At 38.2% G+C, this 12,906-nt stretch overlaps 1 protein-coding gene across 1 annotated transcript in view; it reads right to left on the bottom strand.

Moving 5' to 3' along the window:
• Positions 1-7,359, bottom strand: part of CCDC170 (coiled-coil domain containing 170) — a 58,565-nt gene extending 51,206 nt beyond the window's left edge. The window contains exons 1-3 of the mRNA XM_006768714.2: positions 7,342-7,359; positions 6,021-6,080; positions 5,642-5,701 (exon numbers count right to left, since the gene is read on the bottom strand). Coding sequence (XP_006768777.2) covers positions 5,642-5,701; positions 6,021-6,080; positions 7,342-7,359 — 138 coding nt within the window. The remainder of the gene's footprint in view (positions 1-5,641; positions 5,702-6,020; positions 6,081-7,341) is intronic.
• Between the last annotated feature and the right edge of the window lie 5,547 nt (positions 7,360-12,906).

Raw genomic sequence — 12,906 nt, 5'->3', positions numbered from 1 at the left:
CAGCAGGAAATTAACAAGATGATCAATAGACCCTCAGGAAGAGTCCTTGGTCTCTATTCCGGGGCAGAATTTAGTGGATGAAAACAGATGCCTCAGAAAGTAGGGAAAAAGGATATTGGTCAATAAATAGTGAAGTTAATTACTAAAGAAAAAAGAAAGATTAGAGCTGCATTACCCACTATAAACCAAAATAAATTTTAGACTTAAAATAGTGAATATAAAAACGCAGCCCTGGCCGGTTTTCTCCGTGGTTAGAGCATCAGCCTGTGGACTGAAGGATCCCAGGTTCAATTCTGATCCAGGGTGAGTACTATGGTTGCAGGCTCTATCCAGCACCCATGCAGGAGACAACCAATCAATGTGTCTCTCTCATATCAGTGTTTCTCTCTGTGTGTCTCTCCCATTCCCTTCCATCTCTCTCTAAAAAACAAAATAAAACAAAACAAAAAAAACAATGAAAAATCCTCCAGTGAGGATTAACAAAATTAATTAGTTATTTGGTTAACTAATAATAGGAGTTTCTTTTAAAATGCAGTAATAGAAAGTACTATAAATTCATAGTTATCTTGTCTCAAAAGGATTTTCTAAGCAGAGAAACAATAGAAGAATGTCAAAAAAATCACAGAAGCCGAAACCGGTTTGGCTCAGTGGATAGAGCGTCGGCCTGCCGACTGAAGGGTCCCGGGTTCGATTCCGGTCAAGGGCATGTACCTTGGTTGCAGGCACATCCCCAGTAGGGGGTGTGCAGGAGGCAGCTGATCGATGTCTCTCTCATCGATGTTTCTAACACTCTATCCCTCTCCCTTCCTCTCTGTAAAAAATCAATAAAATATATTTTTTTAAAAATCACAGAAGACAACAAAAATTTAAAACCTATATATTAGAAATGTGTAAACAGAAATTAAAGTGAAAGATCAAACTGGAAAAACATTGGCAAAAGTAATATAGTCAAAACCTTAATATACAAAGAATCTACTCAAACCAATAACAAACCATGCCTGAAAAGAAAATTTATACAGAAAAACTAACCATTATTGGCAGTACTATAAATAGCTAATACAGTGAAAAGTATCCTACCTCACTGGTCATCAATTAAATACAAATTATAATATCAGTGCAATAGTATTTCTGATCTTTAAACTTAGCAACATTTGAGGTATACTTAATAATCAAGTGTATTAAGAGAGAGTTCTATGAGAAAGACATGTTAACACAGTGCTCATAGAAAGGAACATGGTACAAAATTTCTAGAAAGGAATTTGGTAGTATGGATTAATAGACTTTAAAAGTTAACACTATTTGTCCTACTTATAATCTTATCTAAGGAAATGAAAACATACCCAATGATTAAATACAAAAATATTCAGAAAGGCATTCTTTAGCAAAATTTTCCCCAAAATCTGCAATAGCAAAAACTTAGGAACAATTAGGCTCAACAACAAAAATCTGAACCCAGAGGTCACAGTGTGAATATGCCCAGGTTGCAGGCTCCATCAATCCCCAGTGAGGGGTGTGCAGGAGGCAGCCAATCAATAATTCTCTATCATTGTTGTTTCTATCTTTCTCTCCCTCTCTCTTCCTCTCTGAAATCAATAAAAATATTTTTAAAGTATATATTTAGCATTAACTGTAAAATTAAATATCATTTAAAATAAAAAATACCGCCCTGACCAGTTTGGCTCAGTGGATAGAGCGTTGGCCTGTGGACTGAAGGGTTCCAGGTTCGATTCCGTTAAAATATATTTTAAAAAATAAAATAAAAAATACTGGAAAGAGAATGTTAACTGTATTATCTTTTAGTTATAGGACTAGATTTTATTTTCTTCTTTATTATGTGTTTCTATTTTCCAAATCCTTTACAATGACCATGTATTATTTTCATATTCAGAAGAATAATCATTATCCCCTTAAATTAAAAAAGAGTAGCAAGTACAAGGTTAAAAATGTACAAAAAATGACAAATTCTGCTATGCAATGTCTTTATGAAGAACATGAGGACAAAGAAACAGCCCAGGTAGCACAGAGGACTTGAACGCATGTGAACACAGACACATCCGGTTCTCTTACTCAAGCCTCCTGAAATTTGTAATATTTTTTGAAAATTCTTCAACTTTTTCTATAAGTAATAAACAATCTTCACTTTTTAAAAAAACTAATTTTACCCTTTTCAAAGTGGCACGATTAAAACTCATCCGTTTGTCCTCACATGAGCATAATCTAAGTTATTAGGTATCTTTCAGCTAACCCATAAAGCAATTTTATGTTAATTTTAGAAAGCCAGCCACACATGATTTGATTCTGCTGCTGATATTATTATGATAATGATGGAAATTGTCTCACTGGGTGGCTCATAGTCTTTTCCGAATAAAGGATGGCTTCAAAGCTCAATGGCAAAAAGAAGAGATAAGCGTATTCATAATTTAGTACACAATGTGCCCAATTATCTGACCTAGGGACAATGTCTTGGGGCCAGTCTTGCTACTATGGTATTTGGTTGTCTTATTATCCCAGGGACAAAAAAAAAAAGAAAAGAAGAAAATGACTGCCTACCTCTGGCACACAAAATCTCCTAAGTCCACTCCTATCTTTCTATCCTATAAGCACTTTGCCTTTGTTCCAGCCTTTTTCCATACTGCAGTGCACAATTGTATGACCAAGGCTCTCCCCATTATGGAATCAATCTCTCTCTCTCTCTCTCTCTCTCTCTCTCTCTCTCTCTCTCTCTCTCTCTCTCTCTCTCTCTTTCTCCTCTCTCTCTCTCCCTCCCTTCACCCTCCTTCTCCCCCTTTTCCTTCTCTGCCTAGTCTTCCCCCTTCCCCATCCTCCCCTCCTCTCTCTCTCCCTCTCCCTCTCCTTCCCTTCCTCCTTCTTCAGGCTTCCTGTGCTGCCCCAGTAAGCAATTCCTTCTAAGAACCTCCCCCCGTGGCCTCCAACTTCTTCCCACCGAGCAAAGTTTCTGCCGTAACTTACAGCGCATAAATCAACTCCTGAACAATGTACTGCTCCGACCTCATCCTGTTCCAGCCCATTTTGACTACTCATCAGTTCTCCTGCTTTGAAGGACTTTCCTGGCCCCTCCTGCTTTTTCCCTTATATCTGCATTTGTTTCAGCGCTCCCTAATGCCTGCAGGGAATAGTGTGGTGGGTTGTGGGATCCAGAAAATTAATCTAAGCATCTACGTCTTAGCAGTTGTGGGGAAAGGTTTGGAAGAAGACATTTCAGCATAAAATCAAGTTTTGTTGGAAAGCTGGCCTATTATTTTTACATTATTTTCCCAGTCCTTTTGTCTTGGGTATCACTCTTATTCACCTAAAAACCCTTCTGATTCAATATCTCTATTGGAAAAAAAAATACAGCATTCCAAAAGATTCTTAATATAATTGCTCTACTAAAAGAAATTAAGGGTTCTTTTCATTGGGTGGGGAGGGGTTAACAATCCTATGAGTAGAGATGGTTTTTATCCCCTCACCTAAAAAATGAGACCATTTAGGCCTAAATAAAATTATATTACCAGCCCTAACCGGTTTGGCTCAGTGGATAGAGCGTCAGCCTGCAAACTGAAGGGTCCCAGGTTCAATTCCGGTCAAGGGTATGTACCTTGGTTGCAGGCACATCTCCAGTAGGGGGTGTGCAGGAGGCAGCTGATCGATGTTTCAAACACTCTATCCCTTTCCCTTACTCTATAAAAAATCAATAAAATATATATTTTTTAAAAATTACATTACCAAATATCAAACAACTAGTAGTGGGTCTGAAAGCAACAATTGCTTCTCTATGGTGTATCAGTTTAAAGTAAGCTTAAGTGTGTTTAAAGAATGGGTATGTACTATGTACCTCCACTGCCAGGGGCACTTAGGCATATACCCTATGACCCCCAATTCTACTCCTAATTCTGCATGATGTTCATGGCTGTTAGTGTCCATTGGTTGTTCAACTATTGAATATCCACACAGTTCCATCCATAAGAGGGGAATCTAGAAAGTAGGTAAAGGAACTGACCTGTTTGGAGCAGCATGGATAGATCTCATAAATATACTATTTTTTAAATACAGTAAATTAGAGAACAAAACTAACAGCATGATGCCATTTATGTTCTTAAAATACATGTTAAACAAAATAATATATTTTCTATAGGCATAAGTATGAACACAAAAAGTATGTTTGTTTTGTTTTTTGGGTTTTTTTAAATATTTTTATTAACTTCAGAGAGAGGAAGGGAGAGGTAGAGAAAGACAGAAACATCAATGGTGAGAGAGAATCATTGATTGGCTGCCTTCTGCACACCCCCTACTGGGGATTGAGCCCACAACCTGGGGATGTACCCTTGACCGGAACTGAACCTGGGACCCTTCAGTCCTCAGGCCAATGTTCTATCGTTGACCAAATCGGCGAGGGCCAAAAAGTATGTTCAATGGTCTGAAGGATATCTGCCAAACTTCATTGCCTCTGAAGTGACTATTCTTAATATTAAAATTAATTTTTAATTAATTAAGCAAAAGACAACTGAAAGCATGTGTGAAGAGTCCAATTACTAGATTCTCAATTTCCATATCCTAGTGTGCCACCTTAAGAAACGGAGTTCCATGTTTTCTAATTCCTTCCTGGCTGCAGAGGCAGCAGGAAACCCTGAACTTGAACCTCAGCATCACAAGGGAGGCAGAAGCAGAAAGAATCCGAGTTTCAGCAATACTTGGAATGTGTTTTTTGTGCAACTACAACGTTTTGACTACATTTGGGACAGAAAGTTCACCATTAAAATAAAAGGAATATAAATAATATTATAGCCAAAATAGTAAGAATCTTCAAAAATTAAAACAATTCAATGATTTTTAATGTCTTTATTAACTGTGAAAAAGGATCTCCAATTATCCAAAGACAAGCCAGAGAGAGAGGAAAGGACCTAAATAACTTTTGTGTTGCATTAAATCCCTGCTTTCTCTGCCAACGTGGCCCTTAGCTCTGCCCACAGAAAATTCAATAGAGCCCGGGTGGTGTGGCTCAGTGGTTGACCAGATCAGGAGGTCACGGTTCGATTCTTGGTCAGGGCACATGCCCAGGTTTCGGGCTCAACCCCCAGTGTGGGACATGCTGGAGGCAGCCAATCAATGATTCTCTCTCATCATTGATGTTTCTTTCTCTCTCTCCTTCTCCCTTTTTCTCTGAAATCAATAAAATATATTTTTTTTAAAAGAAAAGAAAACTCAATAGAAATGACACTGAGTCATCATACCTGGTAGCATGTCCTCCATTAGAAGGAAGGCCTGACATCCAGCCCACACACTGCTGAAGCTACGCCTCCCCAGAGGCCCGTTTTAGAAAAAATGAGAAGACAGTGGGAAACGTTAGTAACATGTAATCTGGAGGTTTCACTTTACAAAGAAGTCAAATAATTCGCAACCTCTTCTAAGAATACTTGCAAGAAGACAACAAGAACTAAGTTTTCTCCTTTGTGTCCAGAATAAATAGGATTAAAGGCAGATCTCAAACTTTAAACTGCAGTGCTTAGCAACTTTCATTACAGGAAAACAATAAGAACGCTCTCAGCTCGCTCGACAGGACAGACTCCAGTGGGCAGACTCCTGCTTAGGACCCTTCCTTTTGAAGGACAGAACCCATAGCTCCTTCATCATCAGAGCTCACCCTCTCTCCCCCCATGACCTGCATCCCATTCTCATGAAGAACAAACACGACGGGAGGCATCTGGGGAAGATCAGAGAAGGGTCAGAGGCCAACAAGAAAATCAGCTAAGCCAGTGTATACACCTCAGTGGCAACCCTCTCCCTCTTCTAGTTACCGTTTAAAAGTCTTCCCAATCCGCTTCTCAGGGGAATCACTTTGTAAGTTATAGGAATGTCTAACCACTATGCCACATACCTGTTAACTAATGCAATTCTGAATGTCAACTGTAATTGAAAAATAAAAACCCTTTTTAATAAATCTTCTAAAATCATTTTCCTCAGCCCAGTTTCCTTTAGATCAATCAGGACTCCCACTGACCACCCAGCTAACTTTCAAATACCCTCTCAGAGCAACCGTGCTTCTCCTCCACAACACCAAACACAATGGTGAGGAACAAAGTCTACGGGTAATTAAGCATTTAATGTCTCACTCCCTCAGAAGACTGTGATGTTCACGACATCATACCTCACAGCCACTCTCAGGACCTCACGATGCAAATAACCATTTGTAGAATGAATGGATGGATGGATGCACTTTTGACTATCATCTTAGCCCTCCCGTTTGATCCACTCCATGCTCGCATCCCATCCTCATCTGTCGTATCAAGTGCCATCGGTCCCTAGCGCTGATGTCTCCTTCGGCCCAGAACTCCGAGCTGCTGGTCAAGGTCCCGGTCCCTGATGCCCGGAGCCCAAGGCCGTGCTGGCCGCCAGCGCGCGCTTCCTCTTCTAGCCGGTCCACCGGAGAGCACCCTCAACAGGAGCCCTGGACGATGCATACTGCTGGGCCCTGGCCCGAGGCTCAGTGGTTACAGCCTCGGCCCGTGCACCCAAGGGTCTCAGGTTCGATTCCTGGTCAAGGGCACATACTTGGCTTGCAGTTTCGGGCCCCAGCCCCGGTCAGGAGTGAGCGGGAGGCAACCAATCGATGTGTCTCTCTCACATGGATGTTTCTCTCCCTCCCTTCCATGCTCTCTAAAAGATCAATGGAAAAAAATATCCTTGGGTGAGGATTAACTAAAAAATAAATAACTAAGTAAATAAATAAATGCATACATATATAAATAAATAAATGAAACAAGAACAACAAAAAGGAAGTAAACAAATGGCAGTAAAGAAAAAAAAAAAACAAGAGCTGAGAATAAGAAGAAGCAAGTGTCTGATACATGCTCTTGGTGCTGAGCTCTTCCTAGAGGGGGCCACAGTTTGACCTTCCAAGCAGATCAACATGGGTCACACAATCCACAAGGTAAAGCTAACAAGCGTCTCCGTAACAGCACACCCACTCACTACAGGAAATCATGACAATATTTCAAAATCCGAGAAGTAATCCAACGAGTAATGCTAAGTCCTTGTTCAGCAAAAACACTTCCGTAGCAAGATCAAAACCATGGAGTCCAAGCAGACATCTCCCCAGGGTTCTGGCTTTTCTAGGATAATTTGGAAGTACAGCACAGAAGGAATTAATGCCTGTTCATTGGCCGATCCTCTGAATATCATTTGACAACATTAACTAAGTTAATATCAGAAACACATTTCTGGGACCTCTTGTCCGGGTTTGAAGCCTGCATTCCTCATCATCGGGACCCAGCATCCTGCTGAGGCCAGTGAAATATATCCTGTTAGGCGAGACTAGCGACCTCATATATCTAACCAACTTACCAAGCTCTCAAATGTCATATAGCCTAGGCTGATTTAATACTTTTAAAGCATTTCCACACCAGGATTGAAAATGGTTCTGCCAAAACTTCATCCAAAATTAAGTGCAGACTGATGCAATAGTGTGTGTTTAAAAAAAAGAAAAGAAAAGAAAACATAATTGGGGTCACGCTATAACTTTGTATCCTATCTTCTTCGCTAAGTATGAATATGTTCCCACTAGTCTCTAAAAAACGTTAAGAGATGCACAATATTCCATTATAAAGCTGTAAATTAATCTGACCATTCTACCTTTGGACATTTGGTTCTTTTTCCAATCTGTCACTATCATAAATGTGTTGAAATTTCCAATTTTTTCTTTAGAATAAATTCCTCAAAGGGAGACAACTGGGTTAAAGTGACTTAAAATTTTTAAGGATCTTGGTACATATTACACATAAAGTAGCACCAAGTTACATCCCCACCAATAATTTATGACATTAAGGGTCATTGCTTCATCAGTGCCGTCTCAATATTTTTTATATAACCTTGAAGATGCCTTAATTTTAATATTTATCACATGAATAATAATAATATTAACAGTCATTTTTTGAGGACTTGCTATAACAGACACAACATAAGCACTTTACTAACGTTACTGCACTCAATCCTTAGATCAATTCTTGTGAAGGATGAGGAGCTCAGCGCTGGCCAAGGACCCACAGGCAGGGAGCGACGGAAACCAACCCCAAACCCACAGGCCGAGCTGATCCCGCATCCATCCTTTTACCTGAGGCCTGCAAATGTTTTTGTTTATGGAAGCTTATGAGTATGGATCAGTGGAATAAACTCAAATATTATTTATGAATAATTGGCACACATGTACTACTGTATATACTAGGCACATTACCAAATATACCAAAAATATGAAGTAAGCTGAGATGAAGATAAATAAAAATTCAAATGTTTCCTTCCTGAGCCTCTCATTAATCATTGTGCATGCCCTCAGTAGCCACAAGCCCATTTTAGAAAGCACAGCCCTTCCCCTCCACACTAGATTATGTCTACCACTCATGTACGCTCCATGAGGACAGGCCCTGTGTCTGTTTTTACTGGCACAGAGTAGGCACTCATGAAATACATGCTGGATATTAATAGATGGATGATTCAGCTACAAGGTTGTGGGTTTCAGGACAAAACAGAGAATCAGTTTTATTTGTATCCCCAGCACCAAGCATTTGCCTACACATGATGAACATCCCTATCAATGTCTTTCCAATAGATGCCCATCCAATGTTTGTGAAACGAATGAATGAATGATGGATGGATGAGAGATGGGTGGACACGGATGGATGGGTAGATGAACAGAATGCAAAGGCTTCTTCCCCTCTGGTCACAGTTTAGGGTTAGCATATCAAAGATAAAAACACCTAGCCGAACTTACTTACTTTATTATAATAACACCTTACTACTGCTAAACAAAGGCATGCTGGGACAAGTATAGGTGGAATTTCACTCCCCTCTTGTAAAAATAGAAAATAATGCATATTTTTAAAATTAGCCCTGGCTAGAAATCAACCTAGAACATACCGTAGATATGAGCTTTAGAAGATGCTGGAGAAGATGGGAGATAGTTGGCCCAGATACACTGGGGAGGCAAGGCCATGAATGATTCATCCACATCTTGTTAGATAAGGAGAAAACTTTAACACATCTATCAAATATTTACCTTGAAGGGACCAAAATTAAAAGCCTTCATCCTCGCTAAAGGTCCCTTCCTATCTATTTGTATAGATTATTCGGTATCTTGCTATGAAAACATCTCGGCTAATAAGTTTGCAATTGTTTCTTTAACTCATCCTCTCTTTAGAAACTTCCTGTCCTTGTCACCCCTTGTCTAACAGCTAATCGTATTCTCAAGGTTTACATGCCAGATGTATGTTATGGAAAATTACATTAATTCGCACTCTATAACCTCCATATCTTTCTTCTGTAACCTTGCTGATATATGTCACTTAAGTTTGCTTGTTGATCAGGCAACATTAAGATGTTTTGTCTTACCTCTTCCTTCAGTTGTGACTGCAGTAAATAATCTTTTTCTAAAATTAGCATAAATGTGGAATTTTTCTCTAATGCTCTTTAAACAACTATCAGCCTCTCTTTGCTTATTTCCTTTCTTGAGGTAGATATTATCACCTCACCAGAACGTAAACTCCAAAAAGACATATTATTTATAGCCACCAGGTAATAAATACTTATTATGCTAGGTCTGTATTAAGCCTGATTGACAGGCACATTACCACTTAATTCTGAGAGCAACCACCTGAAGCTGTTACTATCCACATTGCATAAAAAGGAAATTCCGTTTCAAAGAGGATAAGCAATTTGATCAAATCTCACAGCTGTGTTTTTTGGCTCTCCTCTCCTCTCCTCTCCTCTCTCCTTCCCTCCTCTCCTTGCCTCTCCCCTCATCTTATCTCAATGCTACCCTCTCTTACTCTGGCTGACTCTACCCAGGTACCACATGGCCTGCTTTCAGTCCTTAACTTGACCTTCCCAAACCCTCAATCTATTTAAATTAGGTTCTTGTGTTATTTGCTCTCATGTTCCCAACACTTATCTTTCATATAATCACCAACAGTAACTATTCTTTAATTGTATGATTATTCATACTTTATATATACATCCCCCATTTAGCTATGATGTCCCTAGAGGTAGGAAAATGCCTGTTTTGTTCACTACTGTGTCCCCACTGACTGGGTGTCAGTAAATATCTCTGGAATAAATGAAGGAATAAACAAAATGGCACAGCCAGAATTCAAGCCAAAGCCTGTCTGACTCTTAAGTTTTTTATTCACTATGTTATTGTCCATATATATCTGGTTAAATGTTACAACTATCATTTCTCCCTAAATTGAATTACTTTATGACCTTCAATATTGTTGCCTGTAAGTCTGGCTGATGTAATGAGTTGCATTTCCATAACTAATGTTAAGTTCAAAAAATTTAACTTCAATAAGATTCATAAATCTCTTTCCAACCACTTTTTGGAAGATTCCTCCTGTTTTCTATAAGTCCATAACTGTTGTACAACTTGGGTCACATTAGAAGCTTCTATTTTAATTAAATATAAAGGTCTTTGAAGTATTTTTTAATCTGTTCACATTAGCAAGATAACTTCTTAGGCTGGATGCAAACAAAGACACAGGCAAATTAATTAACTTCAAGTCCTATTTTAAGTGATAAGCAGTGTTTCAGGATTTATATTGGCTATATCAGGTATTGGGTGTAGGACTGTCAAAGCTAATGATGAATGCAGATTTGGGAACATTGTCACATATGGAATGGCTCTGTGAGAGGAATGGTGGAAACAAAAATCTCTGTTGATAACTAGATTGGACATTTTCTTCATCAGTATCCTCTTTAACATGTCTTTTCACATGTTAAAAATTCTAAAACTCTTCCCAAATGGGATTTTTCCACTTCATCAATTATAAAACACTTGATAAATTACTTTAAAGTGAATTTTTTTCCAAAATGTATGGTACTAGACTTATTGGGGTGATCATTATATAAATGTCTAATCACTATGTTGTACCCCTGAAACTAAAATAATATTGTATGTCAACTGTAATTGATAAATAAACACACAAATAATAAATAGACTTCCTTTGGAATTCTCCACTACTACCTATTTCATTTACTCTGAAGTAAAAGAGACTTAGGGAAATGTGATCATTATAGTAAGGTCTTAAATTGTTCCCCTTTGCACAGACATTGAGATAGACTATGATGACATGAATATACTAAAAAATACATTTCCGTACAAAACTGAGAGGGAGGTTCAAGAGGGAAAAATCACAGGGCAAATTCAGTCAATGAAAAGGAAGTTATTTCAGTCACCTGGAAATAGAATTCAGATATTTATTTTTATAAACTATATTTAAAATAGTTTATTCAACACTACACATATAGCTATAGGAACCATAATCAATAGTTGTGCTGGTATAAGTAAGAGAGCGGTGCTACTGGGCAACCTCAGCAATGCATTTGAACTTCTTTGCCTCAGATCAAAGCAACAATTTCAAAGGGAAAAAATTGGAAGTGAAACAAAGGAAAAAGAAACCTTGGGTAAAGGACATAGTGTAAATAATTCCTGTGCAGCAAATGTTACTCTCTTTTTCAATTAAAAAAATTTAAGTTGTCCTTGAACACAGAAAAAGTAAGTCTTTAGTCAACTTAATGCAAGTACAAACCAAGGAGCATTCACTATTGTTTCAGAAAGGCTACAGGTTATACTTAGCAACATTAAGTAAATCACACACAACCTTTGTAAAAAGACAAAGAAAAACCTGCTTTCTGATTGGTGTTCAGAAGTTCTTTGCTTCTTCCTGTTTTTTAATGCTTTCTCGCATGCTGCATTCTAAAGCCAGATGGTCCAGGAATAATTAGATACCAAGAGAAACCAAGTGTTGCAGTTAAATAAGATTGGGTGTGTAAATAAATTAGCTGGTTATTAATTTTTTAACTTTTCAATTGAAATAATTTTTGACAGACAAAAGTTGCAAAATTAGAACAAGGAGTTTCTGCAGCCTTTCCAGCTGCCCCTAAGGTTAATAACTTGCATAACTAAGGTACATTTATTAAACCCAGGAATTTAACATTGGTACAATACTATTAACTAGACTACAGGCCTATTCAAATTCCACCAGTGTTTCCATTAACGTCCTTTTTCTGGTCCAGGAGTCAATCTAAACCCCCACAATGCACTTAGTTGTCATGTCTCCTCCAATCGCAACCTTGACATTTGTGCAGTTATTTGTAGAAAATCCTGCAAGGTGGGTTTGTCTAGTGTTTCCTAATAATTAGATGGTAGTCATTTATTTTGGATAGCTTAAAGCCCTTTTTTATTTAAAACAAGGGGGAAACATCTAATTACTTTTCTAGTTCAATCCTGACCAATAGAGCATGGTTTGTAGGATTTTGTCCAAGTAATTATTAGTTCATAGGCTAAAGGTATTTATCTCCTTGGGCAAGGGGGAATGTCATCCTCTTAACTTTTATAGCAGCGGTTCTCAACCTGTGGGTCGCGACCCCTTTGGGGGTTGAACGACACTTTCACAGGGGTCGCCTAAGACCATCGGAAAAATATATAATTACATATTGTTTTTGTGATTAATCACTATGCTTTAATTATGTTCAATTTGTAACAATGAAATTGGGGGTCACCACACCATGAGGAACTGTATTAAAGGGTCGCGGCATTAGGAAGGTTGTGAGGACCAATGTTTTATAGCCCTATTCCCAACTTTTCACGTACTTTTCTTCCTCACAATGGCTTAACCAAGCTTGCATTTTTAGCTCTTTTACTGTCTCCCTTTACAAATTTTTATCTGGCTATCAGATACTAACAGAAGTGTGCTAAAAAATGTTTTGCTCTGATTATGAATTTGCCTATATCTCTTTATAGATTTTTGCTTCTGTCAATTTTTATTTTATATATTTTGGGGCTATATTTTTACATGCATATACATTTACAATTGTTACAACTTTCTTATGAATGAAATTTTTTATCATTATGAAATAGAA

The sequence above is a fragment of the Myotis davidii genome, unplaced genomic scaffold, assembly GCF_000327345.1.
Source record: "Myotis davidii unplaced genomic scaffold, ASM32734v1 scaffold1323, whole genome shotgun sequence".
Classification (NCBI taxonomy): Eukaryota; Metazoa; Chordata; class Mammalia; order Chiroptera; family Vespertilionidae; genus Myotis; species Myotis davidii.
Note: the sequence above shows the minus strand (reverse complement) of the source record. Positions and strands in the feature narration are given on the sequence as shown.